We start from the raw sequence: 25321 nt of genomic DNA, 5'->3' as shown, positions 1-25321 counted from the left end.
AGGAGAACCCAAGAGAACTCAGGAGAACTCAGGAGATCCCATTAGGTTCTGTGTGAGGAACTGTAGCACAGAGTCCCTGCACAGAGACAACTGTGAAACATGTATTATGGGATGTCCTGTTCTCACTGGGATCACATGATACTTTTCTCTGGTTCTTCAGGATGTGTTTAATGTTGGTGTGTGTGTGTGTGTGTGTGTGTGTGTGTGTGTGTGTGTGTGTGTGTGTGTATGTGTGTGTGTGTGTGTGTGTGTATGTGTGTGTATGTATGTGTGTGTGTGTGCGTGTGTGCGTGTGTACGTGTGTGTGTGTGTGTGTGTGTGTGTGTGTGTGTGTGTGTATGTTTATGTGTGTGTGTGTGTGTGTGTGTGCGTGTGTGTGTGTGTATGTGTGTATGTGTATGTGTGTGTGTGTGACGTACGGTCAGTGCTAACACACACCATATAGACAATATATATATATATAATATATACACCGTTTACTCTGTGTTAGCATGTTAGCATGGCTGCAGACTGTCAGTGGAGTTTCTGCAGAGCTCCGTTCATAAAGCAACACTTGTGTGCACATACATGTACATATATACATCTACATGCATATATGTAACGTAGAACATTCGAGGTCAGTACACAGGACCTACATACCCTCAGCTGGAGGTCACACAGCAGCTCATATATATATATATATATATATATATATATATATATATATATATATACAGGACTGTCTCAGAAAATTAGAATATTGTGATAAAGTTCTTTATTTTCTGTAATGCAATTAAAAAAACAAAAATGTCATACATTCTGGATTCATTACAAATCAACTGAAATATTGCAAGCCTTTTATTATTTTAATATTGCTGATTATGGCATACAGCTTAAGAAAACTCAAATATCCTATCTCTAAATATTAGAATATCATGAAAAAGTATACTAGTAGGGTGTTCAACGAATCACTTGAATCGTCTAATTAACTCGAAACACCTGCAAGGGTTTCCTGAGCCTTGAAAAACACTCAGCTTGGTTCAGTAAACTAAATCACAAGTATGGGGAAGACTGCTGATCTGACTGCTGTCCAGAGGACCGTCATTGACACCCTCCATCAGGAGGGTAAGACACAAAAAGAAATTTCTCAAAGAGCAAGCTGTTCACAGAGTGCAGTTTCAAAGCACATCCACAAAAAGTCTGTTGGAAGGGGGAAATGTGGCAGGAAACGCTGCACAACCAAGAGAGATGACCGCAGCCTTAACAGCATTGTGAAGAAGAGTCGCTTCCAGAATTTGGGGGAGCTTCAAAGACAGTGGACTGAAGCTGGAGTCCAGGTATCAAAAGTCACTGTTCACAGACGTGTCCGGGAAATGGGCTACAATAGCCGTATTCCCATGGTCAAGCCACTTCTGAACTCAAGACAACGGAAGAGGCGTCTGACTTGGGCTAAGGAAAAGAAGCACTGGACAGTTGCACAGTGGTCCAAAGTCCTCTTTTCAGACGAAAGCAAGTTTTGTATTTCATTTGGAAGTCAAGGCGCCAGAGTCTGGAGAAAGGCTGGAGAGGAGCAAAATCCAAGTTGCTTGAAATCCAGTGTGAAGTTCCCACAGTCAGCGATGGTTTGGGGAGCCATGTCAGCTGCTGGTGTTGGTCCACTGTGTTTCATCAAGCCCAGAGTAAATGCAGCTGTGTACCAAGAGATTTTAGAGCACTACATGCTTCCGTCTGCTGAAAAGCTCTATGGAGATGAGGAATTCATTTTCCAGCATGATCTGGCACCTGCCCACAGTGCCAAAACCACCAGTAACTGGTGTACTGACCATGGCATTACTGTCCTCCATTGGCCTGCAAATTCCCCTGACCTGAACCCCATAGAGAATATGTGGGGTATTGTGAAGAAGAAGCTGAAAGACACCAGACCCAACAATGCTAATGAGCTAAAGGCCGCTATTGAAGCATCCTGGGCATCCATAACACCTCAGCAATGCCACAGGCTGATTGCCTCCATGCCACGCCGCATTGATGCAGTAATCCGTGCAAAAGGATTCCCAACCAAGTACTGAGTGCATTAATGGACATTTTCAAATGTTTGATTGTGTTTTGCTGTTATAAATCTTTTTTTTTTACTTGGTCTGAGGAACTATTCTAATTTTTTGAGATAGGATTTTTGAGTTTTCTTAAGCTGTATGCCATAATCAGAAATATTAAAATAATAAAAGGCTTGCAATATTTCAGTTGATTTGTAATGAATCCAGAATGTATGACATTTTTGTTTTTTTAATTGCATTACAGAAAATAAAGAACTTTATCACAATATTCTAATTTTCTGAGACAGTCCTGTATATATACATGTATATACTGTATACAGAGGTGGAGTATAGTACTCAGTACTGAACTGGAGTACAATGTTCAGGTACTTTAGCTTACTCTCTATGATACTGAATACTGTCCTGTACTGCATCACATGGATACTGCAGTACTGTTACTGTACAAGAGTACACACTGCAGTATAAGTACTTTAACTGTAAAAGAGTATTAGTACTGTAGTATTAGTACAGTTAGTGCAGTACATAATTTATGTAAACATTGGACAGTAGTGAAACAGTGAGTCCGTACTAACATCCATCAGTAACATATATATATATATATATAAATAAATATGTGTATAAGAATGAGAGTCTCACCGCTCAGCTTGTCCCTCCTGTCTCGTCCTCTCAGTCTGGAGAACGTTCTCCTCAACAGAGGCTCTGCCATCACAATTATCCTCCCTCCTCTCACCCCTCCTGTGGGTGAGGGTCTCTTTGGGTGAGGGTCTCTGTGGGTGAGGGTCTCTGTGGTGAGGGTCTCTGTGGGAGAGATATCGGGGGAGTCTCAGAGACTCAGAGCTCCATGTCTGCTCCTCGGAGCTACAGGACAGGAAATGAATTCCTCACATTCTTTCCCAAACTCCTAAGCTCCTCCCACTCTCCTTCCCCTCTCCTCCCACTCTCCTTCCTTCCCTTCTCCTCCCACTCTCCTTCGCCACTCCTCCCACTCTCCTTCCTTCCCCTCTCCTCCCACTCTCCTTCCTTCCCCTCTCCTCCCTCTCCTCCCTCTCTCCTTCCTCAGCAGGGAGAGAGGAGGCTCATGGGAAATGTAGTCCTGAGGCTTCAGAGAGAGAGAGGCCCAATCCCAAACCACTCCCTCGACCCTACCCCGTGACGGAGTGAACTCCGTCTGTAGCCACACTCTCAGCTCAACGAGGCTCCCTCCTGTCAGATGGAGGGAGTAAATACAGCAGCAAGCTTTGGGACGGCCTCCCCTCTCTCCGGCAGAAACAGGAAATGCCGTAACTGTATGTAACAACGGTTTCAAATCAGCTTCTCTTTGACAAAAAGTTTAAATGAATGACTCAAATAAAACTCCAAACATCTTTCATTGTGTTTCAAAGCTCTTTTAGTTTTAAACCTGATGTTTATAAGCTTCTTAGTTTTTTCAACAGTCTGTAAATATACACAACTTTATAATAAAATGCACACATTTACCTTTTTCTAGATTAAACACAGGTATGATCCTAAGTTAAAACATATGAGTTATCATGAGGTTGTTAACATCGCAGTTTATCAGTGGATGTTTGCTGGAACTACTTGTAAACAGCTTGTTTCCTGAGGGACACACACAGTGTGACTCCGGTCAGGTAGTATGGGCTTAGATATGTCTCATAATTATTTGTGTGAACATAAAAATAATGTGTGTGTAAATATGTGATTTGTAAATGTAAAACACCACACATGCATTTCAAAGATTTGCAAACTCACAAATAAATGTACAAGTGTAAAACGGATCTGCAAACACGCTAAATATTTTCACAAATAAAAAAAAGATCTGTGAATATCCCTAACAACTTTCGATCAGGCATATGTGAATCCATTTTGTATTTGTCGACCAAAGATGCGCTCGTGGATCTCAAATCTCTGCTCGTGGATCGTCTTTTTACACACACGGAATTTTTTGACATATTTTCCGCCGGTCTCGGCTAAAATCTACTCGTGTCACTCGGTTATTTTCGGAAACCAGGTGATGGCCTGCTGATGACGACATTTCCGCATGGTTTCAAAGTAAGAGCATGATGGTTTGTTTAATGCTTTGTTTTTTATTATGATGAACAGCGGAACGTTAGATGCATTCTTCATCATCATCATCATCATCATGTTATAGTGATAGTTAGTTTGTGTTTGTTTATTGGTTCAATATAGCATATATAAAGCACTTTCGTTGATGTTGAAGTGCAGGCCATACGCCACTTTCGGGTCCCGAGGGAGCAGCCGGCAGCCCAGAGAAAACTCTTTCTTCATTGTTTGTTGTGTATTCAGTCAAGCGGGTCAAAGTTACAAAGTAAAGTCCTGTGCTCTGCAGGTGCCGGTAAAGAGCAATACAATGACAAAATATTTCCAAACAAAACAACTAGTAGGCTAGGTAGGTAGGTAGGTAGGTAGGTAGCAGACAGGCAGACAGACAGACAGACAGGTAGATAGATAGATAGATAGACAGATAGACAGATAGATAGATAGATAGATAGATAGATAGACAGACTGATAGATAGACAGATAGATAGACAGAGACAGACAGACAGACAGATATATAGACAGATAGATAGAGAGATAGACAGATATATAGACAGATAGATAGATAGACAGACAGATATATAGACAGATAGATGGATAGATAGAGAGATAGACAGATATATAGACAGATAGATGGATAGATAGAGAGATATATAGATAGACAGATAGACAGACAGACAGATATATAGACAGATAGATAGATAGAGAGATAGACAGATATATAGACAGATAGATAGATAGAGAGATAGATAGATAGATAGATATAGATATACAGATAGATAGATAGATAGATAGAGAGAGACAGATATATAGACAGATAGATGGATAGATAGAGAGATAGACAGATATATAGACAGATAGATGGATAGAGAGATAGACAGATATATAGACAGATAGATGGATAGATAGATATATAGATAGATAGACAGATAGATGAATAGATAGATATATAGACAGATAGATAGATAGATAGACAGATAGATAGACAGATATATAGATAGACAGATAGATAGATAGATAGATATAGATATACAGATAGATAGATATAGATATACAGATAGATAGATATAGATATACAGATAGATAGATAGATAGATAGATAGATAGATAGACAGATAGACAGATAGATAGATAGACAGACAGATAGATAGATATACAGATAGATAGACAGATATATAGATAGACAGACAGATATATAGATAGACAGATAGATAGATACAGATAGATAGATAGATAGATAGACAGATAGATAGATAGATAGATAGATAGATAGATAGATAGACAGATAGATAGATAGATAGACGTACAGATAGATAGACAGATAGATAGATAGATAGATGTACAGATAGATAGACAGATAGATAGACGGACAGATAGATAGATATACAGATAGATAGACAGATAGATAGACAGATAGATAGATATACAGATAGATAGACAGACAGATAGATAGATAGATAGACAGATAGATAGATAGATAGATAGACAGATAGATAGACGGACAGATAGATAGATAGATAGACAGATAGATAGACAGATAGATAGATATACAGATAGATATAGATAGACAGATAGATAGACAGATAGATAGATATACAGATAGATAGACAGATAGACAGATAGATAGATAGACAGATAGATAGACAGATATCATATATAGATGGATACTTCATTCATCCCTAAATGTGTGGAAACAAGTATAAACACAATAACATTAAATGCAAATGAAAGCAATAGACAGGAATATATACAGTAGAAAGGACACAATGAATATTATAACATTTAATGTAGCCTTACTATGAAGGCTGACCTAAATACGGTGCTTTTCTACAGATTACTTTATTACTGCACTGGTAAGGCAAAACTAGGCCGAATAATAAGATGTGAAGTACTTTGTAACTTTGACCCGCTTGACTGAATAAACAACAAACAATGAAGAAAGAGTTTTATCTAGGCTGCTTCGCTGCCAGCTGGGCGTATAGCCTGTAGCCTACTTCAACATCAACGAAAGTGCTCGATATATGCTGTATTGAACCAATAAACTAACACAAACTAACTGTATCAATATAACATGATGATGATGGTGATAAAGAATGCATCTAACGTTCCGCTGTTCATTATAATAAAAAAACAGCATTAAACAAACCATCATGCTCTTACTTTGAAATCATGCGGAAATGTCGTCATCAGCGGGCCATCACGTGGTTTCCGAAAATAACCGAGTGACACGAGTAGATTTTAGCCGAGACCGGCGGAAAATATGTCTCAAAATTCCGTGTGTGTAAAAAGACGATGCACGAGCAGAGATTTGAGATCCACGAGCGCATCTTTGGTCGACAAATACAAAATGGATTCACAAATGCCTGATCGAAAGTTGTAAATGTTAGAGATATTCACAGATCTTTTTTTTATTTGTGAAAATATTTAGCGTGTTTGCAGATCCGTTTTACACTTGCACATTTATTTGTGAGTTTGCAAATCTTTGAAATGCATTTGTGGACGGTGTTTTACATTTACAAATCAAATATTTACACACAAATTATTTTTTTGGTTCACACAAATAATTATGAGACATATCTATGCTCATAGGTAGAGACTGGTCTCAAGTCGGCACCACTGCAGACTCGCTGTTTGAGGGCTTGATAGCCCACTCCCCCTCCACACCGCTCCACACTCGTTGGTTTGGAACAGCCCTCAATATGGCGGACCCTCCGCGTGAACGCGCAAACGGAGGGGTAGGGTTTAGGGGGCGGTTTGGGAATGGGCCTGAATGTTCTCACACACAGAAACAAAGAGGAGAGCTGTGTCTCCCTCTGCTGGAGACTCTGAACATCTCACCCTGCTGCTAATGTACAGAGTCCCTGAAGGCAGCATCTCCCTGGTTCTGTTGGTCCCTGAATGCAGCATCTCTCTGGTTCTGCTGGTCCCTGAAGGCAGCATTTCCCTCGTTCTATTGGTCCCTGAAGGCAGCATGTCCCTGGTTCTTTTGGTCCCTGAAGGCAGAATTCCCCGGGTTCTGCTGGTCCCTGAAGGCAGCATCTCCCTGGTTCTGCTGGTCCCTGAAGGCAGCACCCCCCTGGTTCTGCTGGTCCCTGAAGGCAGCATCCCCCTGGTTCTGCTGGTCCCTGAAGGCAGCATCTCCCTGGTTCTGCTGGTTCCTGAAGGCAGCATCTCTCTGGTTCTGCTGGTTCCTGAAGGCAGCATCTCTCTGGTTCTGCTGGTCCCTGAAGGCAGCATCTCTCTGGTTCTGCTGGTCCCTGAAGGCAGCATCCCCCTGGTTCTGCTGGTCCCTGAAGGCAGCATCTCCCTGGTTCTGCTGGTTCCTGAAGGCAGCATCTCTCTGGTTCTGCTGGTCATCACCACCGCTAAGCTAAAGATGGCTAACGTTAGGCTATAGAGCAGAGGTGGGGAACCTTTTTCCTCTCAAGGGCCATTTCAATTTTTACAACATCCTCCGAGGGCCGTACAAATTATTGACCTCTGCTTAAATACACTAAAATCACAGCCCATTCATTCTTTCTTTCTTTCATGCTACGCAAAGAAAAAGCAACCTCTTAATCCAGATATCATGACTCGTGTATGCATTCACGTGCACGGTGTGGCATGACCACCAAAACAGAAAGGTATGGACCAAGATGTGTGCAAAAGTATTTAGTTTCCTATCCATCTGGACATGATTTTAGTGGGGGGGGACCTAACCTCCTCTGGGGGGTTAGGTCCCCTAGGCATGCTCCCCCGGGAAGATGTTTTTTTAAATGTTGAAGTTAAAAGCATCAATCTGGTGCACTTTGAGAGCGACATTAAGAGATCTATGGATACACATCTCAACATCCAGATGAAACACAACTGAAAGCAGATTTATTTTTCTTCATGGATATTTTACAAATCACTCCCCTTTCAAACTGTATTCTTGTGTATTAAACACTGTACCACATGTCTATACACTGTACCACTGTATCACATGGAGCACTGTCTTGTGGGTGTCCCACACCCACCTCTTTTTATGGGCATGCAAGAGGTAAATCTGTCCTCCAAGGAGGAGATGTGTTTCCTCTCAGCAGAGATTCAGGCTCTGGTGCAGAAACAGGCTGTGTCTGTTGTGCACCCTCAGCACAGAGAAAATGATCTTTATTCCATATACTTCCTGGTTCTCAGGCCTATTCTAGATCTCCGCGGCCTGAATCGCCACATTTCCTGCAGGAAATTCCGCATGTTAACTATAAAACAGTTAATGGGGTGAGTGCAAACCGGGCCATTGGTTCACCACCATCGACCTGAAAGATGCTTACTTTCATGTAGAAATTGCTCCAGAGCACAGAAAGTGTCTGCCTTTAGCCTACGAGTTCAACAAGCTGCCGTTCGGCTATTCCCTATCCCCATGCACATTCAGCAAATTTGTGTGGCCACAGCGTTTCAACCGCTGCGCGCCGACGGCATGAGAGTTTTCTTTTTCTAGACGACCTCATAGTCATGGCCGGGTCCAGGGAACAGGCAATGCTTTGCACAGCACAATTGATCACACACCAACCAAATTAGGCTTTACGATCAATTGAAAACAGAGCACCCCCATACCTCACCAACAGGCGTTGTAGTTGGGAGTGGTGCTCGATGCAGGCGCGCTACGCGCCACCCTGTCAGGGAGCAGAAGTGCGTCCCTTCTCCGGGCGGTTCACAGGCTGAGACAGGGGACAACAGTGACAGCTTTAACTGTCATGCAGACTTTGAGTCTCATGACGGCTGCTCACATTGTGGTCCCGCTGGGGTTACTGCATATGCACAACCTGCAGCGGTGGTTCTCCAGCCTACGTTTGGATCCCAAGAGGCACAAACGGCGACTGGGGACCATCCCCCCCTCAGTGGAGGGCAACCTCCGGTTTTGGGGGTCCCCGGATCACCTCCGGAGGGGGTCTCCACTGGGGAGGATGACCTCCTACATCACAGTGTTCACGGACACATCCAGAACAGGATGGGGAGGGACCTGCCTGAAGAGGGTTATAGGTGGGCGCTGGACTCTAACAGAGTCTTGACACAGCAACCTACTAGAGCCACGGGCAGTAGTGTTAGTCCTCCAGCATTTCATGCCCCTAATTCAAGGGAGACATTTAATCGTCAGGAGCGACAACAGCACCACAGTGGCTTATATCAACAGGCAGGGCGGAGTCCGCTCCGCCGCCTTGTTGACCACAGCGAAGAGGCTGTGGTTATGGGCTTCAGAGGTGGTGTTATCCCTGAGAGCCCTCCATATCCCGGGACTGGAGAACAGGGGGGCCGACCTCATGTCGAGGGGTGGCCCACCACCAGGCGAATGGACGCTTCACCCGGAGGTGGTGAAGCAGATCTGGGCCTAGTTCGGGAGAGCGGAAGTGGATCTGTTCGCCAGCCAGCGCAACAACCACTGTGCCCTGTGGTTCTCCATGGCCCTGAGCGACGACCCGTCCTTGGGGGTGGACGCGTTTGCACACGAGCCATGGCCAAGGAAGCTGCTATACGCCTTTTCACCGCTGCGTCTCATTCTCCCTCTCCTGGGGAGAGTGAGGCGAGAACGTCTGTCAGTCATCCTAGTCCGGACCGCGTTGGGGCGCCGTGGTACTCAGAGATGACACAGATGAAGGTGGGCCAGCCCTGGGCGGTTCCCCAATTCTGGGGAGCGATGTCTCAAGAGGCAGGTGCAATCGGGGCGTTACCCACTCTCGGCCAACCTCTCCAGACTTGGCTCCTGAGAGGGACAGGCTGAGACAGGGTGGATTGACTGACAGTGTTATTCAGTCTATCCAGGCAGCTAGAGCTGGATCCACCACAGCCTGTTACAGGCCAAGGTGGCTAGGATGTCAGCGATGGTGTGAGGAGAGGAGAATAGAGCCCCTATCTAGTGAGTGAGGCTCTATTTCTTTCCTTCTTACAGTTACTGGTGGACAGAGGGCTTGCGCATTCAACAGTGAAAGTGTATGCAGCAGCCATCTTGTCCTGCCATGAGGGATTTGGCGGCAGGTCAGCCTTTAGTCAAGCTTCCTCATACGTTGCACTCGGAGAGAAATAGTTGAGACGGAGACGTCTTTAGCAGCAGGGAGGAGTAACGTTTCACCAATGTTGTGAGGTTTACCTGCCTTAGCTATCCGTAACGCCACTCGGTATGATGCTTCGGTTTCCTTTGTATTCACAGTGCTAAATGTGTCAATGACATTTTTCTGTGACTGCAATTCCTTCAGCTTCCGGTCAAAAAACTCCCGTGGCTTTGTCACCAAACATGGGTGTTTCGTCTCAATATGACGCCAGAGTTTACATGGTCTCATACTGTCATTAGCTAGCACCTTGTTGCAGATAACACACTGTGGAGTGTCATCAGGACCGGTCCATGAAAATCCTAGCTTCAAATAATTATTGTCATACTTCCTCCGTTTTCTGACAGACGCTGTCTCCTCTCTCACTTTAGGGAACTTCACTAAAAATCTATCCATATGTTGCTGCTCGCATACATTTAGCTGAAGTTAGCTAGCTAGATTTCACTGTTTCTCTTTATTTTTTTCTGGCGGCTGCGCCTCCCTTGCAGCTCTCTGGCGCCCCCCAGGGGAGGCGCGCCTCAGACTTTGGGAACCCCTGGTCTATGGTGTCAAATGTATTTTTTAAGTCACTAAATACACCTATTGTGTATTTCTTTCTTTCTATAGCTGCTGTAATTTCTTCTGTTATTTTCATTAAAGCTAAACCTGTAGATCGATTTTTCCTAAATCCATACTGATACTCACTCAACTCATTTCTTTCAATAAAATTATCAATTTTTTGGACAAACAATTTCTCAAGGACCTTTGAAAATTGTGAAAGCAATATATGAGTATTGATATGGCTGGGTGGAGTGGCCTCATTTATGCTGACATATTCTTCATGTCTCAACCAAGTTTCAGTGAGACAGCATATATCAATATTATAATCTGATATTAAATCATTTACCAGTATTGCTTTAGATGCTAGAGATCTTATGTTCAAGAGACCAAATTTCATCTTCCTGTTTTGTTGCACTGTAGTAGTTGTTACATTTATATATATATACGTTAATATTGGGTATTTTATTGGGTTCGGGATTCCTATGGATGACTGCCTAGGAGAGAGCGCAGAGAAGCGTGTAAGACTCCGCCTCCTGGTCTCAACTCCAGTTTGTCATGGATTGAGTCACAAAGCCCTGAAATGTTTGCCGAAATGAGATTTGCACCTTCCAAAGTAGGATGAATGCAGTCTCTCTTAGTCAGACCAGGTTTTCCCCAGAAGGCTGTCCAATTATTTACAAAGCCCACATTGTTTGCTGGGCACCACCAAGACAACCAGCGCTGAAATGATGACATGCGGTGTTTTCTTAAAACCCAGAGACTAGGATAAACTGAAAAGAGTACAAGGAAGCTTATGAAAGTTAACAGCATTTAATTAGACAAAGGATGCGATGACATACAATGAAATGTGCAGTTGGTGGCTCCCCCCATCCCAGCTGTTGGTCCCGTACGTAAGTTAGTGTGAACTTCAGTTTTTTCAGAATAAAACGGCAATAAATTAAAACCCTGTATTTAATTGAAATTACGCCATATCAAAATTGATTTTAATTTATTACAAAGGCTATACATGTCGTCATTGATCAGATTGGGGAGGGGACCAGAGAAATTTTAGCATATCTACACATCGACGCTACTTTATTAATCCCCGTGGGGAAATTGTTTCTCTGCATTTGACCCATCCGAGTGTTTGGAGCAGTGTGCTGTCATTTTGAACGGCGTCCGGGGAGCAGTGTCGGGAACGGTGCCTTGCTCAGGGACACCTCGGTAGCACTTTGACTTGACTTGACGGGACTTGAACTGGTGACCTTCCAGTTGCCAAGCCAAGTCCCAATCGACCTCGCCTCCACCACCCTTCAGTTTAAGATGCGCCTCATCGTCAATTTGACTGAGATTATAAAATACTATAACTATAAAAATAGTCCTCTGCAGTAACACATTTTATTAAACATAAGATCCAAAACACACACACACACACACACACACGCGCGCGCGTCCGGTCCTCCATCTGAGGAAACACAGGAGTTACTGCAGTTCTCATATTTATATATACAGATAGAGTATTAATACATACAGTGTGTACTCCACAGAGTATTAGTACGTACAGTGTGTACTTCAGCGAGGGTTAGAAGGCTCAAGGCGAGTCGAAGAATTTCCTGCCCAGGTTGGTTCTCCCTCTGCAGAAGGGGATTTAGAGTGAGTGTTCCTCATACTGTTCTGTACAGACTGAAGATGGAGCAGGAATAGGGTTGCAAAATTCCGGGAATTTTCAAAGATGGAAACTTTCCACGGGAATTAACGGGAATAAACTAGGAATTTTCAAAATTGAAGGTTGGCTCTTCATAGGGAACTTAAATATAGTTGGGGAAAGTATATGTTAGCCTAATCTTGACTAAAACAAACAGATTCAAGTACACTTGCATATCCATGCCATAGCACACTGCTCACTGCATAGCTATTGAGACCACACAAAGGTTCGCAACAGGATCACACATGTGAGAGTGGAAAAACTGGTTGGCATTCGGGCAAACCTAAGGCTCTCTGAGCCGGACACAGAGCCATCCTTAACCAGGCTGGACAGAGACACGGAAGAGGAAGACTCAGAGTGTGATGTTGATGAGGAAGAGCCCATCGACTGAAAGGCTTTAGCAAAAATGCAGAGGATTGCTTGAAGGAAGATGTGCATGTTTAATGGGGCTTTGTGGAGGGAGAAGGGCTCTTTCCATTTAACATTTTGAATTTGACTTTGTGGGGATTTGTGGATGGGGAGGGCATTTTTGTTCATTTTTTAATGAGTGGGGTTGGGGGTGGATGAGTAATATTTAACTCAACATTCCTGTTTTCGTTCTTCAATGAAACAAATAATTGTTCAATAAAATAATGAAAACGTGTTCTGTTGTACCATTTTTTTTGTTTAAATAATCTGTTGAAATGTCATGTTTTTTTGTTTAATTTTGTATCGAATATTTCCAAAATTCCCCAGCTTAACTTCCCATGGAAACTTTCAGGAAATCTACTGGAAACTTTCCGCCTCTTTGCAACCCTGAGCAGGACTGAATCTCTTTCTGGAGAAGAACATTTGGTCTGTACTAAAGAGTTCCTGTGTCTGACGCAGAACCCATGTTAGTACTTCAGGGTTCAAACAACAATAAACAAGGGTATCGTCAGAATAGAGGTATTCTGACCCGAAGAGAGGGTCCTAAACCTGACCCCTGTGGAAACAGAGAACCAGCGTTAGAGGAGAGACATATATTAAAGAGACAGGTATTAGAGAGACAGGTATTAGAGAGACAGGTATTAGAGAGACAGGTAGAGACAGGTATTAGAGAGACAGGTAGAGACAGGTATTAGAGAGACAGGTAGAGACAGGTATTAGAGAGACAGGTAGATACAGGTATTAGAGAGACAGGTATTAGAGAGACAGGTATTAGAGAGACAGGTAGAGACAGGTATTAGAGAGACAGGTAGAGACAGGTATTAGAGAGACAGGTAGATACAGGTAGAGACAGGTATTAGAGAGACAGGTAGAGACAGGTATTAGAGAGACAGGTAGAGACAGGTATTAGAGAGACAGGTATTAGAGAGACAGGTATTAGAGAGACAGGTATTAGAGATACAGGTATTAGAGAGACAGGTATTAGAGAGACAGGTAGATACAGGTAGAGACAGGTATTAGAGAGACAGGTAGAGACAGGTATTAGAGAGACAGGTAGAGACAGGTATTAGAGAGACAGGTAGAGACAGGTATTAGAGAGACAGGTAGAGACAGGTATTAGAGAGACAGGTAGATACAGGTAGAGACAGGTATTAGAGAGACAGGTAGGTAGAGACAGGTATTAGAGAGACAGGTAGAGACAGGTATTAGAGAGACAGGTAGAGACAGGTATTAGAGAGACAGGTAGAGACAGGTATTAGAGAGACAGGTAGATACAGGTATTAGAGAGACAGGTAGAGACAGGTATTAGAGAGACAGGTAGAGACAGGTATTAGAGAGACAGGTATTAGAGAGACAGGTATTAGAGAGACAGGTAGATACAGGTAGAGACAGGTATTAGAGAGACAGGTAGAGACAGGTATTAGAGAGACAGGTAGGTAGAGACAGGTATTAGAGAGACAGGTAGAGACAGGTAGAGACAGGTATTAGAGAGACAGGTAGAGACAGGTAGAGACAGGTAGATACAGGTAGAGACAGGTATTAGAGAAACATGTAGAGACAGGTATTTTAGAGACATGTATTAGAGAGACAGGTATTAGAGAGACAGGTAGAGACAGGTATTAGAGAGACAGGTAGAGACATGTATTAGAGAGACAGGTAGAGACAGGTATTAGAGAGACAGGTATTAAAGAGACAGGTAGAGACAGGTATTAGAGAGACAGGTAGAAACAGGAATGAGAGAGACAGGTAGATACAGGTAGAGACAGGTATTAGAGAGACAGGTATTAGAGAGACAGGTAGATACAGGTATTAGAGAGACAGGTAGATACAGGTAGAGACAGGTATTAGAGAGACAGGTAGAGAAAGGAAGAGACAGGTAGATACAGGTATTAGAGAGACAGGTGGAGAAAGGAAGAGACAGGTAGATACAGGTATTAGAGAGACAGGTAGAGACAGGTATTAGAGAGACAGGTATTAGAGAGACAGGTAGAGACAGGTATTAGAGAGACAGGTAGAGAAAGGAAGAGACAGGTAGATACAGGTATTAGAGAGACAGGTAGAGACAGGTAGATACAGGTATTAGAGAGACAGGTAGAGACAGGAAGTGACAGGTAGACACAGGTATTAGAGAGACAGGTAGAGAAAGGAAGTGACAGGTAGACACAGGTATTAGAGAGACAGGTAGAGACAGGTAGAGACAGGTATTAGAGAGACAGGTAGAGAAAGGAAGTGACAGGTAGACACAGGTATTAGAGAGACAGGTAGAGACAGGTAGACACAGGTATTAGAGAGACAGGTAGAGACAGGTATTAGAGAGACAGGTAGAGACAGGTATTAGAGAGACAGGTAGAAACAGGAAGAGAAAGGTATTAGAGAGAAAGGTAGAGACAGGAATGAGAGAGACAGGAAGAGAAAGGTAGAGACAGGAATGAGAGAGACAGGTAGAGACAGGAAGTGACAGGTAGATACAGGTATTAGAGAGACAGGAAGAGAAAGGTAGAGACAGGAATGAGAGGGACAGGTAGATACAGGTATAAGAGAGACAGGTAGAGGCAGGAAGAGACAGGTAGATACAGGTATTAGAGAGACAGGTAGAGACAGGAAGTGACAGGTAGACACAGGTATTAGAGAGACAGGTAGAGAAAGGAAGAGACAGGTAGATACAGGTATTAGAGAGACAGGTAGAAACAGGAAGAGAAAGGTATTAGAGAGACAGGTAGAGACAGGAATGAGAGAGACAGGTAGATACAGGTATTAGAGAGACAGGTAGAGACAGGTATTAGAGAGACAGGTAGAGACAGGAAGAGACAGGTAGATACAGGTATTAGAGAGACAGGTAGAGACAGGAAGAGACAGGTAGATACAGGTATTAGAGAGACAGGTAGACACAGGTATTAGAGAGACAGGTAGACACAGGTATTAGAGAGACAGGTAGAGACAGGAAGAGAAAGGTATTAGAGAGACAGGTAGAAACAGGAAGAGAAATGTATTAGAGAGACAGGTAGAGACAGGTAGAGACAGGAATGAGAGAGACAGGTAGAGACAGGTAGAGACAGGAATGAGAGAGACAGGTAGAGACAGGAAGTGAAAGGTATTAGAGAGACAGGTAGAGACAGGAATGAGAGAGACAGGTAGAGACAGGAATGAGAGAGACAGGTAGAGACAGGTATTAGAGAGACAGGTAGAGACAGGTATTAGAGAGACAGGTAGAGACAGGTATTAGAGAGACAGGTAGAGACAGGAAGAGACAGGTAGATACAGGTATTAGAGAGACAGGTAGAGACAGGTAGATACAGGTATTAGAGAGACAGGTAGATACAGGTATTAGAGAGACAGGTAGAGACAGGTATTAGAGAGACAGGTAGATACAGGTATTAGAGAGACAGGTAGAGACAGGAAGAGACAGGTATTAGAGGGACAGGTAGAGGCAGGAAGAGACAGGTAGATACAGGTATTAGAGAGACAGGTAGAGACAGGTATTAGAGGGACAGGTAGAGGCATGAATGAGAGAGACAGGTAGAGACAGGAAGAGACGGGTAGAGACAGGAAGAGAAAGGTATTAGAGAGACAGGTAGAGACAGGAAGAGAAAGGTATTAGAGAGACAGGTAGAGACAGGAAGAGAAAGGTATTAGAGAGACAGGTAGAGACAGGAATGAGAGAGACAGGTAGAGACAGGAATGAGAGAGACAGGTAGAGACAGGAATGAGAGAGACATGTAGAGACAGGAAGAGACAGGTAGAGACAGTTATTAGAGAGAGACAGGAAGAGACAGGAATGAGAGAGACAGGTAGAAACAGGTAGAGACATGTATTAGAGAGGCAGGAAGAGACAGGTAGATACAGGTATTAGAGAGACAGGTAGAGACAGGAAGAGACAGGTATTAGAGAGACAGGAAGAGACAGGTAGATACAGGTATTAGAGAGACAGGTAGAGACAGGAAGAGACAGGTATTAGAGAGACAGGTAGAGACAGGAAGAGAAAGGAAGAGACAGGTAGAGACAGGAAGAGAAAGGTATTAGAGAGACAGGTAGAGACAGGAAGAGACAGGTATTAGAGAGACAGGTAGAAACAGGAAGAGACAGGTATTAGAGAGACAGGTAGAGACAGGAAGAGAAAGGTATTAGAGAGACAGGTAGAGACAGGAATGAGAGAGACAGGTAGAAACAGGAATGAGAGAGACAGGTAGATACAGGTCGAGACAGGTAGATACAGGTATTAGAGAGACAGGTAGAGACAGGAAGAGACAGGTATTAGAGAGACAGGTAGAAACAGGAAGAGACAGGTATTAGAGAGACAGGTAGAAACAGGAAGAGACAGGTATTAGAGAGACAGGTAGAAACAGGAAGAGAAAGGTATTAGAGAGACAGGTAGAGACAGGAAGAGAAAGGTATTAGAGAGACAGGTAGAGACAGGAAGAGAAAGGTATTAGAGAGACAGGTAGAGACAGGAATGAGAGAGACAGGTAGAAACAGGAATGAGAGAGACAGGTAGATACAGGTAGAGACAGGTATTAGAGAGACAGGTAGAGACATGTATTAGAGAGACAGGTAGAGACAGGTAGAGACAGGTATTAGAGAGACAGGTATTAGAGAGACAGGTATTAGAGAGACAGGTAGAGACAGGTAGAGACAGGTATTAGAGAGACAGGTATTAGAGAGACAGGTATTAGAGAGACAGGTATTAGAGAGACAGGTAGAGACAGGTATTAGAGAGACAGGTATTAGAGAGACAGGTATTAGAGAGACAGGTAGAGACAGGTATTAGAGAGACAGGTAGAGAAAGGAAGAGACAGGTAGATACAGGTATTAGAGAGACAGGTAGAGACAGGTATTAGAGAGACAGGTAGAGACAGGAAGAGACAGGTAGATACAGGTATTAGAGAGACAGGTAGAGACAGGAAGTGACAGGTAGACACAGGTATTAGAGAGACAGGTAGAGACAGGAAGAGACAGGTAGATACAGGTATTAGAGAGACAGGTAGAGAAAGGAAGAGACAGGTAGATACAGGTATTAGAGAGACAGGTAGAGACAGGTATTAGAGAGACAGGTAGAGACAGGAAGAGACAGGTAGACACAGGTATTAGAGAGACAGGTAGAGACAGGAAGTGACAGGTAGACACAGGTATTAGAGAGACAGGTAGAGACAGGTAGAGACAGGTATTAGAGAGACAGGTAGAGACAGGAAGTGAAAGGTATTAGAGAGACAGGTAGAGACAGGAATGAGAGAGACAGGTAGAGACAGGAATGAGAGAGACAGGTAGAGACAGGTATTAGAGAGACAGGTAGAGACAGGTATTAGAGAGACAGGTAGAGACAGGTATTAGAGAGACAGGTAGAGACAGGAAGAGACAGGTAGATACAGGTATTAGAGAGACAGGTAGAGACAGGTAGATACAGGTATTAGAGAGACAGGTAGATACAGGTATTAGAGAGACAGGTAGAGACAGGAAGAGACAGGTATTAGAGGGACAGGTAGAGGCAGGAAGAGACAGGTAGATACAGGTATTAGAGAGACAGGTAGAGACAGGTATTAGAGGGACAGGTAGAGGCAGGAAGAGAAAGGTATTAGAGAGACAGGTAGAGACATGAATGAGAGAGACAGGTAGAGACAGGAAGAGACGGGTAGAGACAGGAAGAGAAAGGTATTAGAGAGACAGGTAGAGACAGGTAGATACAGGTAGATACAGGTATTAGAGAGACAGGTAGAGACAGGAAGAGAAAGGTATTAGAGAGACAGGTAGAGACAGGAAGAGAAAGGTATTAGAGAGACAGGTAGAGACAGGAATGAGAGAGACAGGTAGAGACAGGAATGAGAGAGACATGTAGAGACAGGAAGAGACAGGTAGAGACAGTTATTAGAGAGAGACAGGAAGAGACAGGTAGAGACAGGAATGAGAGAGACAGGTAGAAACAGGTAGAGACATGTATTAGAGAGGCAGGAAGAGACAGGTAGATACAGGTATTAGAGAGACAGGTAGAGACATGTATTAGAGAGGCAAGTAGAGACAGGAAGAGACAGGTATTAGAGAGACAGGTAGAGACAGGAAGAGAAAGGTATTAGAGAGACAGGAAGAGACAGGTAGATACAGGTATTAGAGAGACAGGTAGAGACAGGTATTAGAGAGACAGGTAGAGACAGGAAGAGAAAGGAAGAGACAGGTAGAGACAGGAAGAGAAAGGTATTAGAGAGACAGGTAGAGACAGGAAGAGACAGGTATTAGAGAGACAGGTAGAAACAGGAAGAGACAGGTATTAGAGAGACAGGTAGAGACAGGAAGAGAAAGGTATTAGAGAGACAGGTAGAGACAGGAAGAGAAAGGTATTAGAGAGACAGGTAGAGACAGGAATGAGAGAGACAGGTAGAAACAGGAATGAGAGAGACAGGTAGAGACAGGTAGAGACAGGTATTAGAGAGACAGGTATTAGAGAGACAGGTATTAGAGAGACAGGTAGAGACAGGTATTAGAGAGACAGGTAGAGAAAGGAAGAGACAGGTAGATACAGGTATTAGAGAGACAGGTAGAGACAGGAAGAGACAGGTATTAGAGAGACAGGTAGAGACAGGAAGAGACAGGTAGATACAGGTATTAGAGAGACAGGTAGAGACAGGAAGTGACAGGTAGACACAGGTATTAGAGAGACAGGTAGAGAAAGGAAGTGACAGGTAGACACAGGTATTAGAGAGACAGGTAGAGACAGGTAGAGACAGGTATTAGAGAGACAGGTAGAGAAAGGAAGTGACAGGTAGACACAGGTATTAGAGAGACAGGTAGAGACAGGTAGAGACAGGTAGAGACAGGTAGAGAAAGGAAGTGACAGGTATTAGAGAGACAGGTAGAGACAGGTATTAGAGAGACAGGTAGAGACAGGTAGAGACAGGTATTAGAGAGACAGGTAGAAACAGGAAGAGAAAGGTATTAGAGAGAAAGGTAGAGACAGGAATGAGAGAGACAGGAAGAGACAGGTAGATACAGGTATTAGAGAGACAGGTAGAGACAGGAAGAGACAGGTAGATACAGGTATTAGAGAGACAGGTAGAGGCAGGAAGAGACAGGTAGATACAGGTATTAGAGAGACAGGTAGATACAGGTATTTGAGAGACAGGTAGAAACAGGAAGAGAAAGGTATTAGAGAGAAAGGTAGAGACAGGAATGAGAGAGACAGGTAGATACAGGTATTAGAGAGACAGGTAGAGGCAGGAAGAGACAGGTAGACACAGGTATTAGAGAGACAGGTAGATACAGGTATTAGAGAGACAGGTAGAAACAGGAAGAGAAAGGTATTAGAGAGACAGGTAGAGACAGGAATGAGAGAGACAGGTAGAGACAGGAAGTGAAAGGTATTAGAGAGACAGGTAGAGACAGGAATGAGAGAGACAGGTAGATACAGGTATTAGAGAGACAGGTAGAGACAGGTATTAGAGAGACAGGTAGAGACAGGAAGAGACAGGTAGATACAGGTATTAGAGAGACAGGTAGAGACAGGAAGAGACAGGTAGATACAGGTATTAGAGAGACAGGTAGATACAGGTATTAGAGAGACAGGAAGAGACAGGTAGATACAGGTATTAGAGAGACAGGTAGAAACAGGTAGACACAGGTATTAGAGAGACAGGTAGAGACAGGAAGAGACAGGTAGATACAGGTATTAGAGAGACAGGTAGAAACAAGTAGATACAGGTATTAGAGAGACAGGTAGAGAAAGGAAGAGAAAGGTATTAGAGAGACAGGTAGAGACAGGTAGACACAGGTATTAGAGAGACAGGTAGAGAAAGGAAGAGACAGGTAGACACAGGTATTAGAGAGACAGGTAGACACAGGTATTAGAGAGACAGGTAGAGACAGGTAGAGAAAGGAAGAGACAGGTAGACACAGGTATTAGAGAGACAGGTAGAGAAAGGAAGAGACAGGTAGATACAGGTATTAGAGAGACAGGTAGAGACAGGAAGAGAAATGTATTAGAGAGACAGGTAGAGACAGGTAGAGACAGGAATGAGAGAGACAGGTAGAGACAGGAAGTGAAAGGTATTAGAGAGACAGGTAGAGACAGGAATGAGAGAGACAGGTAGAGACAGGAATGAGAGAGACAGGTAGAGACAGGTATTAGAGAGACAGGTAGAGACAGGTATTAGAGAGACAGGTAGAGACAGGAAGAGACAGGTAGATACAGGTATTAGAGAGACAGGTAGAGACAGGAAGAGACAGGTATTAGAGAGACAGGTAGAGACAGGAAGAGAAATGTATTAGAGAGACAGGTAGAGACAGGTATTAGAGAGACAGGTAGAGACAGGAAGAGACAGGTAGATACAGGTATTAGAGAGACAGGTAGAGACAGGAAGAGACAGGTATTAGAGAGACAGGTAGAGACAGGAAGAGACAGGTAGATACAGGTATTAGAGAGACAGGTAGATACAGGTATTAGAGAGACAGGTAGAGACAGGTAGATACAGGTATTAGAGAGACAGGTAGAAACAGGTAGACACAGGTATTAGAGAGACAGGTAGAGACAGGAAGTGACAGGTAGATACAGGTATTAGAGAGACAGGTAGAGAAAGGAAGAGACAGGTAGATACAGGTATTAGAGAGACAGGTAGAGACAGGAAGAGACAGGTAGATACAGGTATTAGAGAGACAGGTAGATACAGGTATTAGAGAGACAGGAAGAGACAGGTAGATACAGGTATTAGAGAGACAGGTAGAAACAGGTAGACACAGGTATTAGAGAGACAGGTAGAGACAGGAAGTGACAGGTAGATACAGGTATTAGAGAGACAGGTAGAGAAAGGAAGAGAAAGGTATTAGAGAGACAGGTAGACACAGGTATTAGAGAGACAGGTAGAGACAGGTAGAGACAGGAAGAGACAGGTAGAGACAGGTAGACACAGGTAGACACAGGTATTAGAGAGACAGGTAGAAACAGGTAGAGACAGGTAGACACAGGTATTAGAGAGACAGGTAGAAACAGGTAGACACAGGTATTAGAGAGACAGGTAGAGACAGGAAGTGACAGGTAGATACAGGTATTAGAGAGACAGGTAGAGAAAGGAAGAGAAAGGTATTAGAGAGACAGGTAGAGACAGGTAGAAACAGGTATTAGAGAGACAGGTAGAGACAGGTAGAGACAGGTAGAGACAGGTAGAGACAGGTAGAGACAGGTAGAGACAGGTAGAGAAAGGAAGAGAAAGGTATTAGAGAGACAGGTAGAGACAGGTAGACACAGGTATTAGAGAGACAGGTAGAGACAGGTAGAGAAAGGAAGAGACAGGTAGACACAGGTATTAGAGAGACAGGTAGACACAGGTATTAGAGAGACAGGTAGAGAAAGGAAGAGACAGGTAGATACAGGTATTAGAGAGACAGGTAGAAACAGGAAGAGAAAGGTATTAGAGAGACAGGTAGAAACAGGAAGAGAAAGGTATTAGAGAGACAGGTAGAAACAGGAAGAGAAAGGTATTAGAGAGACAGGTAGAGACAGGAAGAGAAATGTATTAGAGAGACAGGTAGAGACAGGTAGAGACAGGAATGAGAGAGACAGGTAGAGACAGGAAGTGAAAGGTATTAGAGAGACAGGTAGAGACAGGAAGAGAAATGTATTAGAGAGACAGGTAGAGACAGGTAGAGACAGGAATGAGAGAGACAGGTAGAGACAGGAATGAGAGAGACAGGTAGAGACAGGTATTAGAGAGACAGGTAGAGACAGGTATTAGAGAGACAGGTAGAGACAGGTATTAGAGAGACAGGTAGAGACAGGAAGAGACAGGTAGATACAGGTATTAGAGAGACAGGTAGAGACAGGTAGATACAGGTATTAGAGAGACAGGTAGAGACAGGTATTAGAGAGACAGGTAGATACAGGTATTAGAGAGACAGGTAGAGACAGGTAGATACAGGTATTAGAGAGACAGGTAGATACAGGTATTAGAGAGACAGGTAGATACAGGTATTAGAGAGACAGGTAGAAACAGGTAGACACAGGTATTAGAGAGACAGGTAGAGACAGGAAGTGACAGGTAGATACAGGTATTAGAGAGACAGGTAGAAACAGGTAGACACAGGTATTAGAGAGACAGGTAGAGACAGGAAGAGACAGGTAGATACAGGTATTAGAGAGACAGGTAGAAACAGGTAGATACAGGTATTAGAGAGACAGGTAGAGACAGGAAGAGACAGGTAGATACAGGTATTAGAGAGACAGGTAGAGAAAGGAAGAGAAAGGTATTAGAGAGACAGGTAGAGACAGGTAGACACAGGTATTAGAGAGACAGGTAGAGACAGGTAGAGAAAGGAAGAGACAGGTAGACACAGGTATTAGAGAGACAGGTAGACACAGGTATTAGAGAGACAGGTAGAGAAAGGAAGAGACAGGTAGATACAGGTATTAGAGAGACAGGTAGACACAGGTATTAGAGAGACAGGTAGAAACAGGAAGAGAAAGGTATTAGAGAGACAGGTAGAGACAGGAAGAGAAATGTATTAGAGAGACAGGTAGAGACAGGAATGAGAGAGACAGGTAGAGACAGGAAGTGAAAGGTATTAGAGAGACAGGTAGAGACAGGAATTAGAGAGACAGGTAGAGACAGGAATGAGAGAGACAGGTAGAGACAGGTATTAGAGAGACAGGTAGAGACAGGTATTAGAGAGACAGGTAGAGACAGGTATTAGAGAGACAGGTAGAGACAGGAAGAGACAGGTAGATACAGGTATTAGAGAGACAGGTAGATACAGGTATTAGAGAGACAGGTAGAGACAGGTATTAGAGAGACAGGTAGATACAGGTATTAGAGAGACAGGTAGAGACAGGAAGAGACAGGTATTAGAGGGACAGGTAGAGGCAGGAAGAGACAGGTAGATACAGGTATTAGAGAGACAGGAAGAGACAGGTATTAGAGGGACAGGTAGAGGCAGGAAGAGAAAGGTATTAGAGAGACAGGTAGAGACATGAATGAGAGAGACAGGTAGAGACAGGAAGAGACAGGTAGAGACAGGAAGAGAAAGGTATTAGAGAGACAGGTAGAGACAGGAAGAGAAAGGTATTAGAGAGACAGGTAGAGACAGGAAGAGAAAGGTATTAGAGAGACAGGTAGAGACAGGAATGAGAGAGACAGGTAGAGACAGGAATGAGAGAGACATGTAGAGACAGGAAGAGACAGGTAGAGACAGTTATTAGAGAGAGACAGGAAGAGACAGGTAGAGACAGGAATGAGAGAGACAGGTAGAAACAGGTAGAGACATGTATTAGAGAGGCAGGAAGAGACAGGTAGATACAGGTATTAGAGAGACAGGTAGAGACATGTATTAGAGAGGCAAGTAGAGACAGGTATTAGAGAGACAGGTATTAGAGAGACAGGAAGAGAAAGGTATTAGAGAGACAGGTAGAGACAGGTAGATACAGGTAGATACAGGTATTAGAGAGACAGGTAGAGACAGGAAGAGACAGGTATTAGAGAGACAGGAAGAGACAGGTAGATACAGGTATTAGAGAGACAGGTAGAGACAGGAAGAGACAGGTATTAGAGAGACAGGTAGAGACAGGAAGAGAAAGGAAGAGACAGGTAGAGACAGGAAGAGAAAGGTATTAGAGAGACAGGTAGAGACAGGTAGATACAGGTATTAGAGAGACAGGTAGAGACAGGAAGAGACAGGTATTAGAGAGACAGGTAGAAACAGGAAGAGACAGGTATTAGAGAGACAGGTAGAGACAGGAAGAGAAAGGTATTAGAGAGACAGGTAGAGACAGGAAGAGAAAGGTATTAGAGAGACAGGTAGAGACAGGAATGAGAGAGACAGGTAGATACAGGAATGAGAGAGACAGGTAGAGACAGGAAGAGACAGGTAGAGACAGTTATTAGAGAGAGACAGATAGAGACAGGAAGAGACAGGAAGAGACAGGTAGAGACAGTTATTAGAGAGAGACAGATAGAGACAGGAAGAGACAGGTAGATACAGGTATTAGAGAGACAGGTAGAAACAGGAAGAGAAAGGTATTAGAGAGACAGGAAGAGACAGGTAGAGACAGGAAGAGACAGGTAGAGACAGGAATGAGAGAGACAGGTAGATACAGGAATGAGAGAGACAGGTAGAGACAGGTAGATACAGGTATTAGAGAGACAGGTAGAGACAGGAAGAGAAAGGTATTAGAGAGACAGGTAGAGACAGGAATGAGAGAGACAGGTAGATACAGGAATGAGAGAGACAGGTAGAGACAGGAAGAGACAGGTAGAGACAGTTATTAGAGAGAGACAGATAGAGACAGGAAGAGACAGGAAGAGACAGGTAGAGACAGTTATTAGAGAGAGACAGATAGAGACAGGAAGAGACAGGTAGAGACAGGAAGAGAAAGGTAGAGACAGTTATTAGAGAGAGACAGATAGAGACAGGAAGAGACAGGAAGAGAAAGGTATTAGAGAGACAGGTAGAGACAGGAAGAGAAAGGTATTAGAGAGACAGGTAGAGACAGGAAGAGACAGGTAGAGACAGTTATTAGAGAGAGACAGGAAGAGACAGGTAGAGACAGGAATGAGAGAGACAGGTAGAAACAGGTAGAG

The 25321-nt window shown here is 43.5% G+C and overlaps 1 protein-coding gene across 2 annotated transcripts in view; it reads right to left on the bottom strand.

Annotated features, from left to right (window-relative positions):
* The window catches only part of syde1 (synapse defective Rho GTPase homolog 1), a 33126-nt gene extending 20837 nt beyond the window's left edge, over positions 1-12289 (bottom strand). For both annotated transcript variants that reach the window (XM_079657003.1, XM_079657004.1), the window contains exons 1-2: positions 12226-12289; positions 2667-2828 (exon numbers count right to left, since the gene is read on the bottom strand). In XM_079657003.1, coding sequence (XP_079513129.1) covers positions 2667-2736 — 70 coding nt within the window. In that variant the 5' untranslated portion in view covers positions 2737-2828; positions 12226-12289. The remainder of the gene's footprint in view (positions 1-2666; positions 2829-12225) is intronic.
* Between the last annotated feature and the right edge of the window lie 13032 nt (positions 12290-25321).

The sequence above is a fragment of the Notothenia rossii genome (assembly GCF_949606895.1).
Source record: "Notothenia rossii genome assembly, chromosome: 11".
Lineage (NCBI taxonomy): Eukaryota > Metazoa > Chordata > Actinopteri > Perciformes > Nototheniidae > Notothenia > Notothenia rossii.
This window is presented reverse-complemented; position numbering and strand designations above follow the sequence as displayed.